Genomic DNA, 25728 nt, shown 5'->3' on the forward strand with positions numbered 1-25728 from the left:
ACAAAGCATGCCTTTTGCTTCAGGGATATTGTTTTTACAAATATGCAAATTTTCATTAATTGATTTAATCAAGTAAAACTTGTATAGCCAATTAGTTTACATTTATTTAATTGGGTTGCATTTGCAACTTTGGAATCTTTCAAATTGATTCCTCCCTTTTGCCAGTACTCTTGATATTCTTTTTTTGGAGTTGAGCCAACTACGTGTTCCTTTGAAAGGGCCTGCCTCACTAATAAAGTTTGATGTTCCAGTAGGAAAAGATGTTATTCCTGTTAGAGGGTGGGGTTTTTTGGTAATTATTATACAAGCTGGCCTTTATTATGTTTGTTCCAGGAGGCATTGCATTCAACCTTTTATCAGATTATCTGTAGATGGGAATAAAACTCTTGAATGCCTTATCTTAAAGGGGCAAAGCCCATAAATTATGCAGATTTAAATAGCTGAGAAGGGAGATCACAGGGAAATACGGAATTTTCTGTGAGACAGTTCAGGACCACATTTTTTTTCTGAAAAGGCTGAGTCTGCGCTACTTACAGGTGTGGGGGGCAGAGAAGTTACAGCATTATGTTTGTTTAGCCAGGGAGCATTATGTTCATTCTGTCCCTGCAATCTGATATTGATATAGCCTGTTTCAGACCATTTCCGATGGGTCTTTAATAACAATTTCACCCTCAACTGCACTGTAAAATGTTGGACATGATGTTTCCATTTTCTCCAATCTTCAAACAAAGGAACAGACATAGGAAACTGACTTAGACTGAGACCATCTAGCTCAGTAGTGTTGTCTACCAGGAGAAACTTGGAACCTTTTGCAGGCAAAGCAGATACTCTACCACAAGCTAACGTTGTGATACGAATGTTGTGTTTTTTCTCATCTTGTTAAATGAAGTAAAAACAAGGGTGTTAACTGAGGTAGAGTAGTAGTTAATGCTGCATTGTGGCATGGTAGGAGACAATGTTAATATCACACTCTAGCAACTTACATGATTAGCTATACTTGGAAATCAAACTCCTTAATGAGTCTGTGGCAAGGTCTTGGTTTTTTGCTAAGGCTTGTACTTTATCAGAAATCTGAGAATATCCCTTCCCAGTTGTCCTGATGGAGATAAAGATCTTCAGTGAGCCCTTAGCTTAAGCCCTCTTCAACACTAAAGGACCCACATACTCAAGAGGCTCTGCTCTTCTTTGGGTGCAGGAAATTTCATCAAGGATGCCAGACTCCTGGAACAGTAGAGTACTTCACCTGGGAGAAAATTCCTTGTAGGCTGAAGCTAGAGGCTCGTAGACACAATACTGTACAAATTTCTGCTATAATCTACATTAATGGAATAAAAGATGAACATAAACCAAGGGACTAGGAATGACTTGCTTGGTCTCCTCCACTGGAGTCAGGCCATTATGGCATTTGCAGCAGCTCTGAGACCCTGCAGGAAAAAGATGAAACAAAAACCTGTTCATACTAACGGAGCCATGAGGCAGGAGATCTTGCAACAGCTTAAACATAGGCCAATTTGTTTTTAAAGCTTTAGGAATTACTATTTTCTTCAGCACACCAAGGACAATAGAAGGGTTGAGTGAATGAAATAGTTTCAAACAATTTAAGGCTATGCATAAATTTGTTAGTTCACTGTTGATACTTGGCTGTACAGAAGAGGATGAAGTTGGGTTTTGTAGAAAAGAGTTGAAATTGGCACAGCCTACTAAAATACAAGGTAAAGGTGCTAGCATGCATGATTAGAATTGTGTTCCAGCAGTGGAGCCAATCTAGTAATGTAAAACAAATATCAGAGTCTAGGCCGAAAGGATTAAAGTCAGGAAATCTGCCCTTAGAGAAAGCCACCAGTAGACTGATAATGTAAGTAAAGCAGGATTTTGTTTAGAAACAAAATACCAGTATCTGAGAGATTGCTTCATACTATGGATCAAGCCTAGAGCATACTCAGAAGTTTAGGATCATAAGCAGGGCAACAGCTCAAATCATGCCATGCCAACTAATGGATTCTTGGAAAGTCATGATCTAGAGTTTGTTACTTACCCAGGGCTGCTTAATAGTGCCTACAAAAGTGCCTTGCTATGAGTATTAGCATCATGTGGTAGATGTTTTATTCTTGCCCTCAGCATTATTCTGTATGTGCAAGCTGGTGCGAATGAGACACTGGTAAAAATCTATCTATTCAATTTGTCCTTTTTTCATAACAAGTGACTGTAAGCAGAATAACTATTTTTCCCTGTGGCAACATTCATAAATCAAATTGCGCCATCAAGCAGTTATCCACTTTGTAGCTTAATCTTTTGTCAGTTCCTCTATTCTGACCTTCTGGTGTCCAATTTTTGAGTTTATGAAGCAAACCTAGTAACTATATTTTGAATGTCTAATCCAAGAAGCTGAGATGGTTCCAGTACTAGCTATGAAGCACCAAGCATTTTCAAATATGGTGACAAAAAGGAACCCTCTCTGGTTTAGCTAAGTCCATAGCATTTTAGCTTTAGATGTTTATTAGCAATTGGAAATCCAGCTGTTATGCAAATATTACTTTTAATTATCAAATATTTATGGGTTAGAATCATAGAGTTAGAGGAGACTATCTCTCTGTTCTTCATATTTCTCTGAAAATTAAAAGGCAGACACTTTGCCAAGGGCTTATGTTCAAGATAAAGTACAGTACTGATTGACTAGGTGTTGGTTCTAATTCAGAATAATCGGACATGGTGTAATATACATTATCAAAGGTGATTAAGTGTTCAAAACACTTGGTTTCAGTAATGTGGTAATCTTGCAAGATAGGCTGATATTCATATATTACAACTGTAGCTCTGAGGTGAAGCAAGAGCCAAGGAGTGAATTTATGGCTGAGGTGAGAAACAACTGTGATATTGCAGCTTGCCGCTCATGGCTTCAGGCAACTCACTTTCCATTTGAATCTTGTTCAAACCAGAATCTCTCTTCAAATGGTTTCTCTTCTAGAAAGGAATACTGCATTGCAGCAACCATAACTTAAAAGTGTAATGAGATGGTGACAAGAGGACTTTTACCTAACCTTTACCTAGAGCCAGTGTGGTGTAGTGGTTAAGAGCGGTAGTCTCGTAATCTGGGGAACCGGGTTCGCGTCTCCGCTCCTCCACATGCAGCTGCTGGGTGACCTTGGGCCAGTCACACTTCTTTGAAGTCTCTCAGCCTCACTCACCTCACAGAGTGTTTGTTGTGGGGGAGGAAGGGAAAGGAGAATGTTAGCCGCTTTGAGACTCCTGAAGGGGAGTGAAAGGCGGGATATCAAATCCAAACTCTTCTTCTTCTTCTTCTACCTCTGATACCATCCTTCATGGAAGAAACTGCCCAAGCATTGCCTATATTCAAGGTGTTTGGTATTCTGAACCTCGTCAGTGAAGAAGCACCAGCTTCCCCGCTGGTTTGCATAGCTTTGGGTATTGGTTTGCATAGCTCTGTTTTTACCACCTTTTCAGCAACTTTAGCCCTGCCTTCACATCCCGTTAGAGTATGTCAGTTAGGTCCAGTTTGATACGATGCAGGTGGTTGCACTGGCTCCACCAGTTGCATTGGCGGGATGTCAAGTCATTATTATTTTGTGTGGGTGAGAGGGAAATCTGACCTGATCTTTCTTTATTTCTATTTAGAAGAAACCGTTTATGTGCTCGATCGTACACTGATGTTTTTCACTGAGAGGAGCACAATTGCTACATCAAACTTTACATTTGGGGAAGCAGGCTACACCATGGTGTTGTGCTCCTCTTTGCTCTGTCCCCCTCATAAGGGACACGCCGCCATAGCAGTTCAGGCAACTGACACTCGAGCTGTCCTGCCCCCTCGGTATTTAAATTCCGATGCCGCAGCTTGAAGACGTGGGATGGGGAGACTATTAATAACAAGGCGCTGTAAAATGGTAGTCGTTGTGCCTCCTGAGCTTCCGTAGCCCGTCAGATTCGGAAGAAGTTGAATTCCTTCCAGTTTATCTCGTTGATTATTCCCCCGCCCTCAGTCCACCCCCTCCCCCGCGAGATAAAGAGGAAGTAAGCTTCTCTCTCTCTGACCAATAGGAGCAGCTGGTTGGTTCCGCCTCCTGAAAGGTGCGCAACAAGAGAAAGCGGACGCGCTGCATACTTGGGGACAATGAGTACAAATTAGTGCCCGCCGTTGCGCCGCTCCTCATGAGTGATAACCGCTTAGACCCAATGACCTCTTGGAAATCTCTAGCCGGTGCTGTTATTCGCTGACGGAACATGATTGGCATCCGCAATTGCCTTATAGGTTAACCGAAGTGGTTCTGATCGATGCCTCCCGCCTCTAATGAAATACGAGGGCTCCAGGCCTCTGTTCCCAATAGCGTGCGAGGGGGGGCGGGACTAACCGCCGTTACCGCCAATGGCTTACCGGCTAGGTGAGCGAGCGCGGCCAACAGTGTCGGGAGGCGGGGCTAGCGAGCTGCCGTTGCCGTCTGGCGCAGGAGGTAACGGGTGTGAGGAGTGTGGTTTTGTAGTGGAGCCTCCACCGCCATCATGAGCTATTCAGGTGAGCGTCGGGGGCCGGGTGAGGTGGGGAGAGAGGGCGGCCGCCTGTCGGGCGTGAGGGTGGGGGGCCGGGTTCCTCCCACCCACCGCGAGTGGGCCAAAGGGAGCGCAGGGCCCGGCCCTATGTCAACATCTCGGGGGTGGGGTCAGCAGCGCTGCCTTTCCCTTCTCTCCTGGCAACGCTGTGGTGACCCCCGTTCCCCGCGGGGGTGGGTTGCTGAGGTGTTTGCCAGGCGTCGTTTTCCCGTTGCTCCCGCCAAATAAAGAAATGGCGCGTGGGGGGCGGGGAGGTTCTTGGACGGTTTCTGGCTGTGCGCGCAGGGTGCGCCGCCCTCCTCAGCCGCCCGCCCCTCGTTGTGCGAATGGGATCGGGAAAAGGTGAATGTCAGCATTGCTCCTCTGCGCCCGCCGCCTCAGAATCGGGGTGGGAGGGAAGGAAGGAGGGATGAATCTTTGCGTCTCTGCCGTCTTTGCACACGCGCACCCCACTGCTTGGTATCTGCGAGCGGTTATAATAGGAGTGGGTGTGGGAAGGTGGCGCAGGAAGGAAAAAAAGGGGGGGGACCTTCCCCCGTGTCCGATCGGTTATGGCTTCCCTTGGAATAACTGCCATTGTTTCCCCCCTGCTGAACCACCACTTTGGGATTTAGAAAGGCTATTTGCCAAAGAGGAGTTGCTTTCTAAATAAAATAAAATAAAAACGCGAACGTGGCATGTCCACTTGAATCCTAGCTGCCCGCTATTCGTTTAGGTTTATGCATGCGCGATGTTATACGGTTATCTGAACTTGCGGTGTCAACATTTGCCTTTCTAGCCCTTTGGTTATGTAAGTGTGGAACCAAATCTATTTCATAAAATATGAGGTAGTCTCTTCATTATCAGTATGGTTGCCCAGCTACAGATGGAATTATATACAATTAAAATAGTCTGGCACCTGTGCCCCAGTGCGTGTTAGTGCATACTGAAGACAAACCTGACTGATTTTTGTCTGAAAACTTAAAAAACTCATTTTTGTCTGAAAACTTAAAAAAACAAACCCAAACAGTTTGCTGGCTACTTTGGACAGCTTTGGTGCATTTAGAAGTGATATAAATTCTTCAATGGATCACTTGCTAAGTCCCATATGTGACAGTCATGCAGGTGGTATTCATTCCCTCAGCATGTACCATGGTCAATATTTTTCTCAGTCATTAATTTTATCAAAGGTAAAGGTAAAAATAGAGTATGGAGTTCTCTCTTAAAGGTACCGGTAGTTCTTAACCCTTACCACCCACATAAGATAGTAGCTTCTCCCAGTTCTCACCTGAGATCTTTCCTTTCTCCTCCCAGCCTCTCACTCTGGGAGACCAACATTTCCCTGATCAATATTTTTCTAACTAACCTCAATTAGTCATAATTTTGGCTTCAAATGTTTGAGTAGGGACTTGATACTGGAATGTGAGAAGCATGGGTGCTGTCCAGCTGCATGTCTGGAGTTCTACTTGCACAATGGGACTTCCTCCGCCTCCACATCTTCAAAATCTACTCTGGAGCATCCTCTGGAGGAGATTCTGAGGGTGGGGGGATTGCAGGGGAGAGGAGGGGGAAGTTCTGGTGTGCAAGCAGAAGTCTACTGTGCTAGTGAAATAGCAGTACTGGAAATACTGTAATACTATATTTCTGTGAAGTTTTGACACATTATCTTTGTTCTGAAATAAAGATACTTTAGATTTTAATGATATGCCTAATTTGATGATTATCTGAGGAGTTAATCACTCCTGTTTTGATTTCAAATGGGTTATGATAGTTAAATGGAAAAATTTATTAGTGAGCAAGGTGCCGGGCTTACTTTGCACCAGGAATTGAACACCAGGAATACAAATGGGTGAAAGCATATGTAGTGTGTTTCTCACTGTGAACAGAGTGCTCCTGAGTAAAAGCAGTCATCCCCTTACTTGAACAAATTAAGATTGTGGGCAAAAATGCTGAGCCACAATCACATACATACATACATCAAGTAAAGTCCATTGAACTCAATAGGTTTACTTCTGAGATGTGCACTGTTAGTGGCCGTTTGTAGTGGCTATACAAGTTACTTGTACTGATTCTGATGTACTATAGGAGTTGTATTCTGTGTCCGCTAAATGGCTACAAAAGTTCTTGTGCCTCACAATATTGCTGTGTCTTCTGGAGAAGTGCAGGTCCCTTAAGGTCTAATTCATCTTTCAGTAAATATATTTTTGATTAATTATACAAATCTAGTTGTTCAGAATTGGTGTCTTTTTCATCTTTAGTAAAAGGACTGTGTGCTAGGTTTCAGAGGACTACTGTTCTGGTAGTAGTTCAACCTCTTTATAGGAGATTGTAGCAGTGATACATGCTTTACAGCTAGCCGTTGTAGCTCTTTGCTCCTTGTGGACTTTGATTCCTTTTAGAAGGGTAGTGTTGGAGTTAAAAGGCCTTAAGCAGCAGAGTTCTGAATTAGTACCTAAGTAGTAGTTATTGCTGCTTCAAGGTCAGTGCATTGTCATTTATAGTCTTGGTTTATGGAGAAGAGGGTGTCTGTTTATGTGCTCCTTCACACCTTCTGTGGGAATTCCCTATTATCCCCTTTTACCATGGTTCACCATTATGTGATTGTTAGTGATTCTGCTAATGGATGTTCCAAGGAAATAATGCTTAGGCGCTCCCTTAGTAACAGTTACACAAAATAAATGAGGGTAGAGAAGGGATGATGTGTGAGATGGGAGAGACAAGGAGCATGTGATCCTGTGGCCTACTCCTGATCTCTAAACTATAGTTGTATGTTGCATATATACTGGCCTACAAATGATTACTCACTCCCTAATATTCCAAGCTAATGTAAATTAGCAATACAGTGGTGCCTCGCAAGACGAAAATAATCCGTTCCGTGAGTCTCTTCATCTAGCAGTTTTTTCGTCTTGCGAAGCAACCCTATTAGCGGATTAGCGCTATTAGCGGATTAGCGGCTATTAAAGGCTTAGCGGCTAAAAGGCTATTAGCGGCTTAGAAAAAGGGGGGGAAGTGGGGAAAAATCGGAACACTCGCAAGACGTTTTCGTCTTGCGAAGCAAGCCCATAGGGAAATTCGTCTTGCGAAGCAGCTCAAAAACGGAAAACCCTTTCGTCTAGCGGGTTTTCCGTCTTGCAAGGCATTCGTCTTGCGGGGCACCACTGTAATCCTTTTCTTATTTACTTCTGGTCAGAGTGCTTTGAAATAGAGATTTCACTGGATGCAGTTGAACTTGTAATCCTTATGCTATTGATTTAAACAGGATTGATTCATGACATTATCTTTGAGCCTATTTTTGTCTGTGTAGTAGTCCCCACCATTTGGGCAGGTGAAGAAGGTCTGAAGGGGATATTGATATATATTTTCAGCAATGTCCTTATGAATGCTAAGTAATTCTGTCTGAGCCTTACTTTTATCAGACCACAATAAAGTAATTAAAAACAATTATCCTAGTCTTGTGCCAGTTTGAGAATTTTCATGCACATGAGTATATGTGTGCTGTAGAATGTGTAAGAGATTCATGACAGAAATGAAAGAGAAACTTTTAGATAAAGTTGGAATACTGAGGGCAATGTTGACAGGAGGCTGAGGGATGAAAAATGTGCATTTGAAATGGCTTAAACAACCTTTTATTAATTGATAGTATTTTTAATTTAATAAACTATAAATTGAAAAATGAGATGCCATAGGTTACTAGTGGGATACATTCACAAGATGTTGCAGGCTGATAGGTCTCAGTAGCTTTGTAATGTTTTTGCTCTGTATTGCTAAGGTATACAAACTTTGTTTGGATGCTTCTTGAACCTTCCAAAGTGCTGGATTCTTATGATTCTGCTATCTCAACATACCATACCACCCTTTCCTACCCCCCCCCCATGCTGTCTATAAGCATAGCCTGGGATTTCCTTTGAGTGGCAGTGCTTGCCATAGTTGTTTAAGTCTGTGTAACTCAAGGTTAGCCTATCGTTATTAGCAACAAGAGTACACACCAGATGAAAGGGTTCTATAAAATAATATTGTAGACTGCAGGTTAGACCATGGGCAGTGCAGATAGCACATTCCATCTATCCACAGATCAAAAAAATGTCAATTACAAGCTGTCAAATGAAATGAAGTTAGGTCAATTTTTGTTAAACTTTTTTCTTGTGATTTAACTGTCATTCAATGAATATTCATGCCAGGTCTGCTTAGTATTTTGAATAGTACTTTGGATAGATTGATAATAACCTTAAAACTAACATGATTTTTTACCTTCGGGGGGTATCTTCTTTCTAGGTTATGGAAACTGGAACTCTGGCACAAATAGAGGCAAGTACCATAAAATCTTAATTGACTGCCCATATGGATAACAGTTAAATCAAAAAGTAAATTCAGAACTAATGTTGAAATGTAACGATTTTCACAGTTTTGATGTATTTCCTCCTTTTAATATCTTCTGGCACTCGTGCTCCTTTTATCCATCAATATTGTTAAGTCAGAGTTTATGTTACACTTGCTGGCCCTGTCAGTGACACTACTGCAGATTCTTACTTATGGCTGATATTTGATCATCTGTATGTTTAATTTGGGCATTAATTTATCTCCTTCCACCTCCCACATGCTAATAATCATATTCATGTTAACTCAGAATTCATGTTAACCCAATTACTTCATTGAGATTTATCACAAGAAATTTGCATAGCATTATAGCTGAATTCTGCTTGCTTGCTAGCTCTTTTCCAAATGTTCAAAGAATAACAAAGCATCATGAACTTTCATGGGAAGTTCAGCTGCAATACTATATAGAGTTTGGGGGGAGTACGCCCCACTAAATTAAATGAGATTACTTCCGAATAACCATATTTAGGATCACATTGTTAAGCTATAATTGTATAAACAGCAGGAATTCAACCCCTTGGAACAGAACGGGACGATTTCCAGTAAACATGTATAGGATGCAGTGTTAGTTTCAAATTATGAAGTGTGAGCATGGAGACAGTAACAATGGAGTATATAAATCATGGAAGGTATGCTGGGGATCCAGTTCTGCATTGTATTCTGCAGTCCAATTACTATTGTAAATGGCTTTGGGATGCCTGATGGGAAGCAATTCATAAATGAAATAAATTATAAGTAGTCAGTACTATTAGCTTGAATAACTTTATTTTACTGGATGTGATGAATTTTCATTTCCACCCTTAATCAGTTTTAGTTCTAAATTTGTGTCCTTACAGTATTGTGTGAAGATGAAATATGGTGTCTTGCAATTAGGTTCTCTTCTTATTGACACTGTTGTGCCACTTGCTATAATTTTTTAAGTGATTTGAGAATATTTTATTGGCTAGCCACAAATTCAGCAGATTTCTTATGTAAATGAATAATTGTAGATGCTAGGGTAGGAGCTGAGTGTCTCTTCTGAAAACTCTCCCTTCCCCCGTCCTAAAGAGAGGTGGATCATTATCCAAGGTAAGATGTGCTGTTCATGGAGGCTGCCACCTTGGGCCCCTCCAGCAATCAGGATACACCTGATGGTATTGTTAATGGTGCTATATGCTGTAGCAGCTGAGCCCTTTTGCAGATGAGATAAAAATGAAGGTTGACTTTAGCAGGAAATTTGCTATGTACATTTTCCATAGGTAAGAAGATTAATATTTGGTAGGAGTTACAGAAAATGTTTGTCCAGACATTATAGACACAGCTATATCCTGAAGAGGAGCATTCTTGATGGTGATAATCTTGCATTAGATGCTTATGTATGGCAGGCAATCTATGCTTACCAAAAAATTCAGTGACTGCTTCTCATTTCAGGTTACGAGGACTATAATTATGGATATGGATACAGTCAGGATAACTCTGGCAATTATGGGTACGGTATGGCCACTTCAAACTCTTGGGAAATGCCTAATTCAGATACAGACATGAACTATAACGCATCCACTGGCACCAGTGCTGATGTAATAACAAAATTTAACAAGCGCTTAGATATGGTGTCTCATCTAGAAACTGACACGATGCAAGGAGGACATTATGGCTCAGGTGGAGACAGGTGAGTGTAGAGACAAAGGTGAAAAGGTTCAGTAATAGTTATAGATCAGGGCAGTTTCTGAAAGACATGTTGATCTAATGTGCTGTTGCCTAAGAGCTGTTCCCTTTGTTCTCCGACTGATAGTATTGCTCTTTGCTTCATATCTTTGCTGTTGCTTACAGAGCTGGGGGGTGGGGAGGAGACAGAATTAGCCAAGTTGTACTTCCTCTGCCTTAGCTTTGAAAATAAGGTGCTTGTAAAGTGGTACCTCGGGTTACAGACGTTTCAGGTTACAGACTCCACTAACCCAGAAATAGTACCTCAGGTTAAGAACTTTGCTTCAGGATGAGAATGTAAATTGCACCGTGGCGGCAGCAGGAGGCCCCATTAGCTAAAGTGGTACCTCAGGTTAAGAACAGTTTCAGGTTAAGAACGGACCTCCAGAACAGACTAAGTTATTAACCTGAGGTACCACTGTACACATCTTTTAGTGAGAAAAGTTTGTTAATACTGTAACAGTTGATAAATTAATTGTAATGAAATATTCTGAAAGAATAGCAGGTTTTAGAAACCTCATATAGTTTTGGATAGGTCACTATTTTCACAGAGTGTATGTCAGGTACCATCAACATTAATGGGATATGTGTTTAGTTGGTTACCATAACTTAAGATTTTGCTTCAGCCAACTGAAGCAGAAAATAAGTAAATAGAGTATTCTGTAGAATCTTTCCTCAGTATATTTCTCATCCCTAGAAGTCATTAATAAATTGCTTAAGTTATTGTTCATACATAAGGAAGTTTACTTTGGATTGTTGAAGTGACTAGTGCTTATTGCTGTTAAGTTGGATATATGGTATAAAAAGATGTCAGAAGTATTTGCTTCACATTTATACCTGAGATTTTAACAGTTTTAGAGACATTGATTCCCAGACAGTTGGTGCACTTTACTAGAATGGCTATATTTAGGGTTTTATTGGTTGACAGTCCTGTTTCATGGATGCATTTCTAGAGGTCAGGTGAATGAACTATGCCTAAATAAATTGTATGTGTCATTCCCTCTGGGAAAGGTGTCAAGGGGCCACTGTATTATAACCTGTTTTGTGTACATTCATGCAGCTTAGTGGAATCAAAGCATAGTAGTTTAACTGTAATGGGTAAATTATGCATAGCATTCTGTATTGCTTTTCTCTGTGTTGTCACTGTTTGTTTACCAGGTTCTAAAAGTAGCTTACAGTATCATAGAGCATGTTAATATTTTTTATTTTAAAATACCTTCACTTCTCCTTAATATTTATCTTACTGATATTGTGTCAGTTTTTAATTTATGACATTTTCATAAAAATAGAAGATGCAAGAGATTTACAGAAATCCTTAAGGGATTACATAGTATCAAATGTGGTTTTGGTAGTGTATGCTCTATTTGCACTCATTAAAACAGCATCTCTTGCCTAAGAAAGGTAATTGTTGTAGATAGTTTTGCCAAATAGTATTTCTGTGTTTAAACTACAGATTTCATGTGCTGGAAGAGTATAAAAGTTTAATCTCCCCTTTGCAGATACTGACTCAGGTTGTCAGGCTCTGCTGAAGTTGCAACCCTGTGCACATTTGGAAGCCAGTGTGATGCATCTCCTTATTTTCAGTTCTATCATACTAGGTGAATATTAACCCAGCACTGTTAATTCTCACTTGAGAGCCTAGGTGAGCATTAGAGACTAAATAGCAGGAAACTGAAATAGATTTATATTTTGGAAAACAATTTCATAGAAGGCTCAGTTACAACAGTGAGTAGTGCTATGTTATAAGTTGGCACAAGAGCTTTGGGTTGATAGATGGAATATTTGAGCTTACCCTGATAGCTTTTAGAATGACACTTTTCCTTCAGAGTTAGTTTTCAAAGTCTCCTCCTCAGCCATTGTTTCCTTTCCATGTCCTTGCTTTCAGATCCTTGATACAAAGCTTGACCGTTGATTTTTGCACTTGTGCCTAGTACTGGTTTATTAAGTGCAACATGACTTTGTTTTGGTCTGCCATAGCAATTGAAACAACATGCTTTCAGGAATAATGTGGATTTTGGCATTCAACTGCATCTTTGTCTCAGAGCCTCTGTACTGTTTTACATGCAGAGTATGTAGCTTAAATTTAAAGTTCTTCTTCAGTTTATGGAACTTTCTTGTGAAATTGTGCTGGTTCAAAGCTCTCCTTTATAGAAACAAGTCAACTTGTTTGTCTCAGCCACTCATTATTGTGAGCATAGAAAATGGAATTGTAAGGTGTACTCACATATTTTGCCTGCACTGAGCTTTCCTGCAGACAAAATGTCATGTATAAGCATCCCTTAGTATATAGATGATTTCTGCTTTCTTTTCTTCTTACTAAAACCACTTTATTTTCCAAACTGCTAATAATTTGTGGGAACCGACCTTGCATCCAGTGACTTCACTTGTTTTGCATAGCTGAACACCTGAAGTGATTGGAGTGTGAAACCAGTAAAAGGGAAAAATTAAGAATTTGTATGACTCCTCCAAATTGAAGATATGTTTGTCAATCTGATCAGAGTGCTATGCTCTTTCTATGATTGACTGAGGCTAAACAGAACAAGAATTATATGTAGCCTTATGCTGATTTGCCCCCTCTATGTCCTTCCCCACTGCTATAATTCCCAAGGGAATAATTCTCATACTGAGTTAAAACCTCAGTTGAGCTTTGTTATTACCTTGACTCTAAAACACTTATGAGAGGTTGTTTCCTTTAATGTGACCTGTTTTACTGCCATTTTTGGCAGACACTTTAACATGGTGCTCTATATGCTACTGATTAGATTCCTTGCTTGCTGTGCAATTCTTGCAGGTATGATACATATGAGTCCTACGACTCAAGGCCTTCACTAAACGACCGTGATCTGTACAGATCCGGCTATGATTACAGTGAAGCTGAACATGACACCGACAATGCCTATGAAGGCCACTATGACAACTCCTATGGGAACCGCAGGGACCAGTACCACAACAGAGCACGTGACAACTTTGGCCACCGGGGTCAGAACTGGGCCAGAGACAGGCGAAATAACAGACCCATGGCTTCTGCATATTCTGGGCGCATGGGCGGACAGTGGAATGAACCGCCAGTGCCAATGGGAGGACGGGGCCATGGCCCCAATAGGCCCCCATCCCTTTTCTCCCACAAACTATTCCCTGAATACAACATGTTCCAGGGAATGCGAAGTTTCTCTGGCAACATGCGCTTTGGAGGAGGCGGCATGAAACAACGAATGAGGAGAAACTGGAAAATGTGGGATGCAGATTTTAAAGTAAGTACCTATGTGATCTTCTCCCACCTGTTTTCTGCCCCATTTTTAGGGACATTGCCCAGCAAGAGAACTGCCTAGAACTGAGTGCAAAGGAGTCTGTTTTGTAATTTAAACTGTTTTATTATAGGGAACATTTTTCTTCTCTGTCTCTTACATCTGCTTAGCACATCTTTATTTTAAGCTGTTCTTTAGGAATCTCATTGTCTTCAGTATGCTGCCTTAGCACCGAAAAGATTAATCACTGGATTTTAGTCATATCTAGGAAGTGTGACCTGGGATTCATTCATTCATTTCGTATAAAATAGGTCAGGTCTTAGGTGTGCATGTCTGTACCTGTTGAAATGAGTTTTCTTGAGTGTAGAACTTAAAATGTGAATGAATGAACATTTCTTGGTTGGTGATAAGAGAACTTTTAGACTGTGCATGTGAGTAAAAACAGTCTTTTCTTTCAATTCATAGAAAAAAAGAATAAAGAATGAGCCTTCTGCTAATAAACGAAAACAGGCTAACAGTTCTGATGAGCCTGACAATAAGGCAGCAAAAACTGATGGCTCTGACAACTCTGACTCTGATAATGGTAAGAGCAAGTCACTGAAGCCTCCTGTCTTGTCTTCTTTTCATTGCACCTTAGTTTGCCAATATTGAAACATTAAAAAAAAACTTTATTTTAACTGTAAGAAACCAATGATTACAGGAATATAATATAAAAGTAAACTTCACATCATACTTTGGTTGTTCAGGAAAAGGGTACATCAAGACAACCAGATTTCCCTCATCAGTGCAGGCAGACAACTTTGTGCACCAGTACTAAGAGTATAAGAAATAAAGTCCTTCCACATAGCATATAATTTTCAGGGTCTTCTGAGCCATTAGAGACCTTTAAATAGTGGGTAATCTCTGAAATTGCTGTTTGTCCTCATACATTTGTATCAAATGGTGTTTTTCACCATTGTGTTATTAAGATTCTGATTGCAGGTCTTTTGAGCATGAATTACAGAAGCAGCCATCCTAGAGATTTAACTGAGAAACTTGGTGGGGCCATTACAATAACTTTCACATATATTGGACTCTCCCTATAAATGTTAGTCCAAAATTTAGAAACCAGTGGGCATTCCCACCAGAGATGAATAAAGGTACCTCTGCGCCCCCCCCCCCACAAGCGATCTGGAAAGAGTCCAGATATTCTAGAAATCTGTATCAGTGTCCGATGCCAAGTATGCTGTTTTTTATTAATGTTCATTAAAACAAAACTTTTTGTGAAATATTTCAGGCTTGCAACCCTATACCCACTTACCTGGGAGCAAATATAATTGAACTCAGTAGAACTTGCTTCTGAGAAGTCATATATAGGGTTGCACTGTTACAGTCATTTTATAGTCTGTATAGTTACTTGATATGTTGTTCTTTTCAGAAGAGGGCCCTGAAGGAGAAGCTACTGAGAAGGGTTCTAAAAATGTGAGTCTGAATTTAGTTTTGTTTCAAAGTTTTATAATCCCAGTGTCTTATTCATATATGATAGGAACAAGAGTTACAAATGATGTCCTGCCATGCTTGCCTTTCTGTTTAGGGAGAGACCATGTACAGTTCCTTTTTTCTGTTGTTCAGAGACCAGAGGCTAGTGTGACCAGGTGATGAATGAATGTTTAAAGAACAAAGCTGACTCAAGGCACTGGTGCCCGAGGTGAACACAAGCTCATTCCCCAGCCTCACTACAATAAGTAGTATAATAATTTAAATTGTTGATAATTGGCTCTCCTTTAATGATTCTCATGATATATAGATTGGGGTAACTCATTCACTTTGCTTTGTGTCAGGTCTGACACTGAGAAGACATACTTGGTGTTTTTTCAGTTATTTATTGAAGCTTTAATGTATAGATCTGTACATCTGCTTCCAAATAATTACTAACATAATCTATTATGTTGTGCTCAGATATAGGATGGACAGAAAGTGTTAGTGTACAAATAGAGAGTGAACCGTATACGGATTGCATTGCTGGCTATTCATTGTAGGTGATTGGAATTGTGGCAGCTGACTCTGCTCTCATCTGATGTTAGTGCATGTTAAAGTTGGGTTTTATGTGCATATAGCTCAATATATGTAGGTCTGATTTTTGTAAATTGTGTTCCCCAAATGTGAGAGATCAGATCTGGCCTACATGCATAAGGCCCCCTACTGTAATATGGCATTCCTTGCACTGGTGTCAGGCAGATGTAGTGATAGGATGGATGCAGCAAAAGGGGGTAAGGCCAGCTGACAATTCCCCACATTTTAGCTATGTTTGTGTATGGCTAAGAACTTAAGAAGGCATAGAACAGGAGTAGCCCTCCAGATATAGGTGGACTACAACTTACATCATCTCTGACCATTAGCCATGGGCCCTGGGGCTGATGGGATTTAAAGTGCAACAACGTTAGAAGAGCCAAAGGTTCCTTACCTCTGGCTTAGAGTTTGAGCATAGAGTTATAGTTTGATCAGTGCAGAACTGAGCAGAGTCCTATTTGTAGTTAGTGTCAATTTTCAAATTTTAATTGCAGATCTTATGATTTTGAGAGGTTTCTTAAAACATGAAATTCTTAAACAAATTCTGATGCAGCTACGGGTTTTTTCATTGCTCATTGTTGCAGAGAATTTAAAGGATACTCACAATCACAGCCTACTATATTGGTGTTTCTAGCAAATGGTAATTTTGTACTGTGGTTATGAACAGTGGCTGTTTATTGTCTAAGCCCCAAAGCATCTTGGTAGCTAGCAGCACTCCTGATTACTTGATGTAAAGTAATTTCTACATGTGTTGTTACCTTGCCTGTAAGCAAGTGCAGCTCTATGCTTCAGTGTCTTTAATTACATTTTAGGAGGGAGAGGGAGAAGGAGGTGAAGATGAGGAAAGAAAAGGAGACTCTGAGAAAGGTAAGTTCCAATGTACATGCTTTAGGGTTCTTCTGGTGATTATGTTATTTTTTGTGACAAGATGTGTGGAATATTGTGCAATTTATTTCTGGGAACTTGGTGTATAGAATAATCAAATCACTGTTTGTATCCTTTGAATAATTTGATGTACTTATTAATTTCTTTTTCGTTTTTATTTTCCTTTTATATTTATATTTTTCTTGTTTTGTATTTTTTCGTTTTCGTTTTGAATATTTGGATGTAATGTTTAATATATGCTTTCTTTGTAATTTTTAAAAATGCAATAAAGATTTTTTAAAAAGATGTGTGGAATATTGCAGGAGATACACATTATTGTATTAGAGCCATTTTATAAACCATTGATAGATTCCAAGTTTCAGTTTTTACATGTTGGTTCAGAACTAACCTAGCAAGTATTCCCTAATAATACATGTATCTTGAGTACTACACAATTAGTTAAATTTACAATGATCAAAATAGTCATGTAGAAGAGTTTTACAATGTGATAATGTTAATTCTAGCAATTCCCTAGACTATTTGTGGAGGTAGGCTATAATTGTTTTGAGCTAGTTTCCAGTACCAATATGGCTATGCCTTCAGCATGCACAGCAGATCACTTCCAGGCAGTGAAATTATTCAAAAATAATTGCTCCCAGAAGCAATAAAAATCTGCCACTTGGCTATGCTGAATATTGTTGCACATCATCCTAATCTCCGAGTGGTGTAAGACTATAGAAGTCCAGGCACTTACCCAGTGTTTGTGTTTCCCTTGGAAATGAGGCACAGCAAAGACTGTGGTTTCTTGGATATATGGTTTATTTACATATGTATACAACCTGAGCCTATGGTAAGCGCTTATAGCATTACGAGATGTACTTGCTTCATCCCACAGTCTTAGATGCCAGCAGAAATCAGCCATGGCCCTCTGTCACCCTGCTCCAGTTTGCTGCCTTTAACAGACTGCCACCTTTTCCCTCACATCATTCCCAGCTGCAATCCTATACCACTACTCTCCTTCCAACCCTAGCCTTTGTCCTGCAAGCTAGCTATGACTTGAAGGAGAGGCTTACACCCATTAGTCCTCCAGCACAGAGTACAGTCATACCTTGAGTTACAGCCGCTTCAGGTTGCGTTTTTTTGGGTTGCGGACCGCCGAAACCCGGAAGTAACGGAACGGGTTACTTCCGGTTTCGGCAGTCACGCATGCGCACCGAATTGCAACCCACGCGTGCACAGACGCAGGTTGCGAACGTGCATCCCGCACGGATCATGTTCACAACCCGAGCGTCCACTGTATTTGCTTTGTTAATTGTCCATTACCTTTCTTTTGTTTTCCTTGATGGCTCTTCTCTGAGGTTTTTTCCTGAACTTGAAACTGGTTTGGCCTGTACTACAACCTTTTGCTAAATCCAGTGTTTGGCACCCATGTGCTAGAACCGGGGTCCAGGAACCCCACAAACTCATAATCTAGATTGCTGGTTTGTTTCTGTTCTTATTTTTTATTATATTTTTGTGCTGTTGATGCTGTAATTCTATTTTGTGGACAGCAGTGAGATCTATGAGTATAGAGCAGTATACAAATGAAATAAAAAATAATATTATAAGCAGCAACACTTATACCTGGAATAACCTGAAGAGAATTCTTCTGTGTGGGATCAAGCTCAGAGTTCGTCTAAACTGTAACTCACACTTTATCCAATGACCAGGCAGATTCCTATTTAATATGTAGTACTTTCCAATTAACCTGTGAGGCAAACTAAATGTTTTTCTTCTCATATAAACCATCACTGAACAATTGATTTTGTGTATCCCACAGTTGTGTCTCCCAACAATTATATTTGTCTTAAAACTTTTAAGTAGCAATTGTACTTCCAAGTCTGATTAAACTCCAGGAAACTAGCACCTTGTGAATTATTTTATGTATTCATTTAGAAAATTTACAGACTTTTTTTTTTTTTAAACGATTCAAGCGGTGTACAGATAAGTTATAGTATGGCCTCTTCATTGAAGGTAGATTAGGAACCTGGAGCCCATTCTTACCCAGGAGTTCAGTAAGGTCCATGAGTAGATATTCTTTAAAAATAAACTGATCTTATTCATGTAGGAGCTATGACCATTCAAGAAGAGATCAGTCAAATCAAGCGCAAATTGCAAGCTGGTAAGAAAACTCAAGAGAGGCAAAAAAAGAGGTATCGTGATCGGATGGTGGAAAGGTAAGTCCAACAAGTTGTTGGAGGTTGATGTTTCATGTTGTACTTTCAAAAGTTTTTCAAAGGTATTATAACATTTAAAAACAAGCAATTCTCTGTTTAAATAATAATAATAAGCCAATGCCCTTCCAGTGCTCTACATCACAGCTGTACTGAAGTTCTGTGCAGTCTTGGGGATTGCTGGTAGGGTTAGAACAAGAAGTTGGAGGGCTGATGGTCTCACGTATTCACCAACAACCGTTTCGGGATACATGGTCTATAAAGAGTTCAATTGGGAATAGGACAGCAGTGTTACTTATTCAAGCACACCTAGTGTATTGTAGTTCTTTGCTATAGAAACTATATCAGCTTGACTACATAAAGGAAACTGGAAGTTTTCAAATTACTGCTGTGCAGATAAAAATATTTTTCTTTATTTGATATGTCTTAACAGGATTCAGTTTGTATGTTCGTTGTGCAAGTATCGCACTTTCTATGAGGATGAGATGACCAACCATTTGGAGAGCAAATTCCACAAGGAACACTTTGCATTTGTTGGAACCAAGCTGCCCCAGCAAACAGCTGACTTCCTCCAGGTCGGCTTTTTTCCCCTTTGAGCATTCCATTTTCCTTTAGATATTAACATGCAAAGCTAGATGTGGCACTTTGCTTCATTTTCCCCAATCCCTCCTTGTCATTTGGTTTTTAATTATTTCAAGTGCGGCAAAAAATGTACTTTTGGATGACTGTCAGAGTAGAAAACATCATCATCTCTCAGTTCATCTGTGCTGCTCTTGCATTTTTCAGTACACAACACATCCACACCATTACCTTAGTTCTTGCTTTTGAGAGAGATGGGGGAAAGGAAAGGAAGGCATAGCTCTGATTGTACTGTATAGTAATCCTAGCATGTTGTGCATTGGGCCGGGCCAGTATGGTATTATGCACTATTGAGTATTCATAAGCTTTTCTGCAATGCAGGAGTATGTTGCTAATAAAACAAAGAAGACAGAAGAACGCCGTAAAGCAATTGAAGATATTAATGCAGTTATACAACAGATCTACAAAGACCAAGATCTTACCCAGGGTAGGTGTCTTAAAATTCAGCTAAAAAGCAATACATACTGTTGTTTTCTTGGGTAAAAATATTCAGTTTTCATTCAGAAAAATAGGATAGAGAATAGGAAGCAATTCCGTAATGTTCTGTGTGAGAGAAAGATATCCCTAAATTAACTTTGCTATTAGCTGAGATGGATATTGAATGCCCCACCCTCCCCACATTTTGTTCCTTCGGTACAGTCGAGGGGGGTGTTTATGTGTGCAAAACAGTCATTGTGTGTACAGTAGGATAGGTACTTTTTTAGAGAGAGAATTTCCCCCACTGCCCCTGAGGAATGGAAGTCTGTTATTTCACCCTCCTATATATTTTCCTGCTATCAAAGGTTTCCTATAGGAATCTTATGGCCCTCCAGACGTTGCTGACAGCGTTCGCAACTCCCATTGTTCAGGTGCATTTTGCAACAGAGAATTTCATTAATGCAAGCAGTTTTTGAGCTCTGGGTACAGTACTTGCACCTAAGATTTCAGATTAAAACTGCCACTGCTGGAAGGAAAGGAGGACCTTTTTCTGCCTCCCCACTTCCAACCACTCTCTGAAGACTGGAGAAGGGACCCTCATAAGAATATTAGGGGGGCAGGCAGGGGAAGTATGGCTTTGTTTTTTGCAGCCTTCAAATGAGGACTAGACCATGTGAAAAATAAACATAAGATTTTAGCTGTAGTTTATTAATTTTCAGCTTTGTATTCTTGTTATTAAGAAGCACACCTAGACACTCAGTTGCGGTACCCATAACCTAGGTTTAAGGTGCCATTTAGCTCCTAGTTTTCATATCTCAGTTTCTAACACTGCTTACTGAACTACAGTGCTCATCATCCCTCACCATTGACATGGTTGCTGGGGCTTATAGGAGTTTGTGTTCCCACAGCAGATGGCCATGGGTTTTCCATATGCGTTCTACAGTCTGTAATATTATGACTTCCTTAACTTTTCTCAGACATAGGTATGGAACATTTTGTAAAAAAGGTGGAGGCTGCTCACTGTGTTGCTTGTGACCTCTTCATTCCGATGCAGTATGGAATAATCCAGAAACATCTGAAATCCCTTGATCATAACCACAACCGCAGAGTAAGTGGATTTGTTGAATTAGCTGTTCACCACAAAAACGCACTGGAGAAGCTTGAACAATCACTACATCATTCAACTTTATAATGGCAAAAGCAGATGAAGACTAAAGCAATTGAATAATTTAGGGGCTTTAATGCTTATTTTAACATAAAAATACTTTAAAGAGCATGCTTAAGAGACTATAGTATCTATTTTAAATATATATATCAATATAGTATAGCTACTCTCCTGGCAGTAACATAGCCATTAATGGCATCCGATTATTTTCAAGCAGTTCTTTGACTGCAAATGTAGCTCCTGCTTGGTTCTGTTAAAACACACACACACCAAAAACCTGCTTCATTAAATTTTTTAAGAATTTCAGTTGCAAATTCACTACCCTTAAGCTAAAGAACTTTAAAAGTGCATTGGCCAATAAAAAATTTATGTAGACTTTTTGATCTGTTTTGTTAAACACTAAATTATGAAAGAGAGATGTGTATATCTTTCTTCACACAGTGGACATAGGTTGTGGAATCAGTTGATCGCTGCAGCTCAGTACATGTCTCTTTCTTTTGTGCTACCCAGTGTTTACTGGGAAAGGTGTGGTGCATATGCCACAAACAGACTTACACTGCCAAATATAAATTTGCCCTTAGATGTTTGGTTGGATATTAAGGTTCAGAATTAACAGTGGATAGGGTCCGGTGAATTGACAGGTGAGAAAGCAGTTTTTTTCCTTCTCAGCTTCCACAGTCTAAGTCTAGAGTGGGAAACCTTTTTGGCTCCACAGGCCTGATCATTCTCAGGATCTGCCTTGCACACCAAATTTGACCTGTCAAAATCAATTTTGCTTGGGAAGTAGGAGGAGGTTTGTGAGTCTCCTTCCCACATTAAATAGTTCCTGATAAAAATGTGTGAAAAGTTACTGTATTTTGGAAGGTTGTCTTGGTATAAAAAATAATGAAATGTAGATACATTTTGTGCAGACCATTTATTTATGTATTTTGTCTTCTAGGCTATGATGGAACAGTCAAAAAAATCATCATTAGTAGTTGCAAGAAGTATTCTTAACAATAAACTTATCAGCAAGAAATTGGAGCGATATCTGAAGGTAAAACGTATACACATAAAAACGGCCCACAGAGGGGTTATGGGCAGAATCCAAAGTGGCATGAGCGAACTTCATGCTTGCACTGTATAACTTATTTCCTTCTACCTTCAGCCACTATGCATTCCTGAAATCTGCTCCAGAGGATACCCTATCCCTCCAATGTAAATTTTGAGGGTGCATGGAGGGCTTCAGGGAAGAAGTGTGTGAGGTGAAGTCTGTTCCACTCACACACATGTTGGATACAACTCACCCCCCCCCAACTTAAAAAGAGCCATATTGCTATGTTAACAATGGAAAAGCTTTTATTTTCTAATATTAACTGAGTTTTAAAGTATTTTCCACTAATCTCCATTTTCTGTCTCTGCTTCATAGTGCACCCTCTCTTTTCTGTGCCTTACTATAAGGGCACTCTCAGTTTCTAAGTCTTAATTTCTCTCTGCAGACCACTGAACCCATTCCTTTTTCCATTTCTTCATCTGTACATGTCTGCACCTCCAACTTCTTAACTTCCCTGTGTTTTCTTACTACAGTGGTACCTCTAGTTACATACTTGATCCATTCCAGGGTGCCGTTCGCACCCTGAGAAGTCCGCAACTAGAGCGCTGCAATAGAGCACTTCTGCGCATGCGCGCATGGCGAAACCCGGAAGTATACACTTCTGGGTTTGCCACGTTCGTATCCTGAAAAAACGCAACCAGAGACTGACGTAACAAGAGGTACAACTGTATGCAGTTCTCTGCCTCTTGCAGTGTTTTTTTCTGTTTGCACCCAGTTTCTGTATACACTTTAAAAATCACCTCTCTCGTTTTGCTTTCTTTCCTATTGTGTTCCCCCTCAAAATACTTTATTGAGAGTGGCAGCAATAGCCCAGGAAATCCACCCTAGTGAAGGGTCCACAGATGAAGGTGGACCATGCAGCATGCTTAGTACGCGGCAGCAGGCTTGAAAGACATATCTGAATCCAGGAAGAGGAAGTGTTCTATAGGCATTCTCTCATTTCCAGTCCAATTTAGAAGGGTTTCAGTAGGCATTATATATTCTTGTAAAGATGTGGGAGGGGGCCACAAATGATGGGATGTGGAATTTCTCCAAGTAGCTGCAAATAGAAGGGAGGAGACCACAATCAGTCTGTGAACTGGGCATTGGGCACACCTAGACGGTACTCTATGGAGAGTTTTAACAACTTTTGCAAAATGAACAGTAATTGCTGTGTAAATTGCAAGATATTTTTAAACTCTTTATAAATTGATATGTACCCACCCACTGGAGTGGGATGACGTTTTAAATTTCTGTCACATCCTGGAGGTTAAAAGAAATGAGTTTGCTTGTATAATGGAGAACACATTCTTGTTTTCAAAAAGATTATTGAGACACTTGTTGGTTGAAATGCTGTAGTCCCCCCCCCCAAAAAATGATAAGGGATCTTTCACTTGTATCAGAGACTTGATTATATCTACTAGTGAAAAGGAACGAAAGTGTCCTGATTTCTTGTAACTTTTGTATTTGATTTTCTTCAGATTCTGTAGTTTAAAGCATACCAAAAATAAATAAATTAGTGCAGTAGTCAAGGCCTTAAAATTATTTTTATGTGATGGCCCCACTCAACAACAGAAACTTGCTTACCCAGCTATATATTGTAGACTGCTCAGTTCCTTAAAGTGTGTGGTGTTTAATGCTGGGTGTCAGGTGGTTCTGATTTGTTTTTCAGGGGGAGAATCCCTTCACAGATGATCCTGAAGAGAAAGAGGAACATGAGGAAGGTGAGGCAGGAACAAGTGGAAACATGGAGGAGGGAGCAGCTGAAGGTGAAGAAAACAAGGTTGAAGAAGAAACCAAAGGTGGAGACAATCTGGCTGAGGAAGACGTAGTTGAAGAAGGTACTGCAGAAAACAAAGGAAATGATGATGAAGAACCACCACCAGGACAAATGGAAGAGCAGAATTTGAACACATCCCAGGAATCATTTGCTGCTGAGCAGGAGCAAGAATATGATGAAGAAGAAGACAAAGAAAAAGAAGAAAGAAAAGGATTCATACCTTCAGAGGATATGGAACCACCTGATGAGTGAACTTGCACAGAAGGTTGAAGCATTTTGAGACTCTGCATTAAAACTTTTTAAACCATAACTGTATTTGTGACACTACATGGCACGCAGCTTTGTTTCTCATTGACTACATTTTCACCTAGTTACAGCACTTGAAAGCCTTTATCTGTAAAGTGTTTTTGGAAATAGCTTTTTTTAACCAAATCTTCATTGTATTAGCTAGATTTTGTGCAGTACAATTTTTAGGTGGCTTTATACTAGGAAAATACCCCCCTTCCTTTTTGAGTAAATAACTCAAAATCAAATTGTGTTAATTGGCTTCCAACTTTGGGGGGAGGTAATTGTCCTCTAATTTTCTCCCCCCTCCCCCTTTAACTTTGTATATAGTTGAAGATGTTTTTGTTCCCTAGCCAGCCGTGTCTGGATATGTCAATAGCAGAATTCTGGGTTTTAAATTCTGCACGATCGGAGTAACTTCCATGCAACTGTAGCATTCTTCTACTCTACCTTTTTACTTTTAATATGCAGAAGTAATACTTGGGGGTCAGCACAATAGTTTTTCCAGTGCTTTTATTTAAGGATGAATTCTTCCAGTGGATTGAGATAATATTAGGATTACCTGTACATGTGGGTTTTTGGAAGAAGCAGCCACATGAAGGGTGTGCAGGAAGCCTCAAAAAGGGATAAATGCATCCCAGCGCATTGGTAAAAGGCAATTCAGCATTGCTCCTTTTGAGTTTTGTCCTGATGTTGTTTAGGGGACATCATTTATGCTGCTTGCCTTAGACTGCTATTCTGTAAATGAAGGCTATGGTAGCCCATATGAAAGATGAAGAGTGTTACAGAAACATTAAATATTCCCTTCAATGCAGTTCTTTGGCAGTTGTCTCATTCTAAATCATCCTGCAATCTCAGCAATGTACTACTGCTTGTGTGTGTGTGTGTGTGTGTGGATACGTGTGTGCTTTTTTACTACAACCCAAGGTTTATTTTGGTTACACTCTGCCCCATGAAGCAATAGTGCTACAACTACTACTGCTCTTGTTCATCCTTCATTTATTATCGTGTGTTTCTCTTCAAGTACATGTGTGCTTCCTACAGTGAAAATCAAGTAGTGGACTGGACAAGGTTTTTTGATCCTTTGTTTCTGCTTTCCTGCTACATCAAAGGAAAAGGGTGAGTGAAGTAATTGTTGCACCACAGGATGCAGGCCTTGCTGCCATACACCACTCCTGCTACCTTAAGCCTTTGAAACACCTAGCATCTGGAGCTATATGGAAATAGATATTGCGAGTAAATTGCAAAAGTCATTACATTTAATCAACAGAAATAGAAATGTTGAAGGAGGCTTCAGAGTACAGTTTTTCTTTAGGAATGTGTAATGACTCAAGTGTTTAGAACAGTATGCTATGTTTTGTACCTTATCAAGTCTTAGATGTTCCTGATAATGAATTAAATGA

General features: G+C 40.0%; 1 protein-coding gene and 1 long non-coding RNA gene across 3 annotated transcripts; one reads left to right on the forward strand and one right to left on the reverse strand.

Annotated features, from left to right (window-relative positions):
• Positions 1-629: 629 nt before the first annotated feature.
• On the reverse strand, positions 630-4221 carry LOC309526880. 2 transcript variants are annotated; one of them, XR_014217006.1, is made up of 3 exons: positions 3304-4221; positions 2036-3038; positions 630-1424 (listed from the first exon to the last, which is right to left on the reverse strand). It is a non-coding gene; the product is annotated as an uncharacterized lncRNA (long non-coding RNA). The 2 variants fall into 2 exon arrangements; XR_014217007.1 differs by having other exon boundaries at positions 630-3038.
• A 142-nt stretch (positions 4222-4363) lies between these two features.
• Positions 4364-25139, forward strand: AKAP8L (A-kinase anchoring protein 8 like). Its single transcript, XM_082213186.1, is given in 14 exon segments — positions 4364-4487; positions 4490-4525; positions 8812-8844; positions 10324-10561; positions 13388-13847; positions 14307-14424; positions 15259-15302; positions 16703-16757; positions 18862-18970; positions 19401-19542; positions 19928-20033; positions 21001-21131; positions 22129-22224; positions 23933-25139. Coding segments are annotated over 14 exon segments (2037 nt in total). The 5' UTR covers positions 4364-4378; the 3' UTR covers positions 24293-25139.
• The last annotated feature ends 589 nt before the right edge of the window (positions 25140-25728 follow it).

This window comes from Podarcis vaucheri, assembly GCF_965113315.1.
Source record: "Podarcis vaucheri genome assembly, chromosome: 2".
NCBI classification, from domain to species: domain Eukaryota; kingdom Metazoa; phylum Chordata; class Lepidosauria; order Squamata; family Lacertidae; genus Podarcis; species Podarcis vaucheri.